This window comes from Fukomys damarensis, unplaced genomic scaffold (assembly GCF_012274545.1).
Source record: "Fukomys damarensis isolate Sample0158 unplaced genomic scaffold, DMR_v1.0_HiC HiC_scaffold_27639, whole genome shotgun sequence".
NCBI lineage: Eukaryota > Metazoa > Chordata > Mammalia > Rodentia > Bathyergidae > Fukomys > Fukomys damarensis.
Window position 1 is genome coordinate 1 of NW_022928551.1, and position 1,076 is coordinate 1,076.

Below are 1,076 nucleotides of genomic sequence, written 5' to 3' on the forward strand. Positions count from 1 at the left end.
CTTCTTGATGGTCCTCTTGCCAGAGTCAGAGGTGGGAATCCTCACTGCCATGTCCTACGATCGTTATGTTGCCATCTGTCACCCTCTGCACTATGGGGCTGTCATGAGCAAAAGGTTCTGTGTCTTGTTGATGGCTGTGTCCTGGCTCAGTGGAGGGGCCCTGGGCATCTTGTTCTCAGCTGCAATGCTCTCCCTGGAGTTCTGTGGCTCCAACAGGATTCACCAGTTTTTCTGTGATGTCCCTGCCATTCTAGAGGTCAGTTGTCCCGAGGAGCATGCTGCTATTAATGTCAGTGTGGCTCTTGGTGTCCTCTATTCATTGTCTTGTTTGGTCTCCATCTTGGTCTCCTATGTGTTTATTTTCTCTTCTGTGTTGAAGATGCCATCTAGGGAGAGCCGGTCCAAAGCCTTCTCCACCTGCGTGCCCCATCTGATGGTTGTGGGCAGCTTTTTCCTAACAGGTATTGCTGATTATGTAAAGCCGACTTCCAATGAACCTGCTCTTATAGACTTGTTGTTTTCTATTATCTATTCTGTGACACCACCTTTCTTTAATCCCATTATCTACTGTCTGAGGAACAGGGACATTCAATCAGCTCTGAATAAATTCCTGAGAAAGGTGAAATGAGTAATTTAGAAAGATACTGAAGTTGAAGGAGGGAGCAATATTCCTGACAAGATCCTTCCCCTAACTACTTCTTTGGGGTGATTTCTTCCAGAGGTCAATAGATCCTGGCATCCAACTTCCATGATCTTGGGTTGTCAGTTTCAGTAGAAATTAAGACATTTCCTTTTTTCTTTCACTTTACAGTTTTTGTGATACAAAAATTTGAATGTTTTTGCCTGAGATGAGTTTTGTTTTATCCTGATATTCCCTGAAGAATAGAATAGTGTGCAGTTCTTTTTACAAATATGTATCATCTTTCCAGTGATTTCTTAGAGGTCAATAGATCCTGGCATCCAACTTCCATGATCTTGGGTTGTCAGTTTCAGTAGAAATTAAGACATTTCCTTTTTTCTTTCACTTTACAGTTTTTGTGATACAAAAATTTGAATGTTTTTGCCTGAGAGAAGAG

General features: G+C 42.1%; 1 protein-coding gene across 1 annotated transcript; it reads left to right on the plus strand.

The window, feature by feature from the left end:
* Positions 1-4: 4 nt before the first annotated feature.
* LOC104877116 (olfactory receptor 14K1) lies at positions 5-628 on the plus strand (the record flags this gene model as incomplete). The annotated part of the gene is made up of 1 exon (XM_010645465.1): positions 5-628. A coding segment is annotated over one exon (624 nt), but the record flags the coding sequence as incomplete, so codon positions are not given.
* Between the last annotated feature and the right edge of the window lie 448 nt (positions 629-1,076).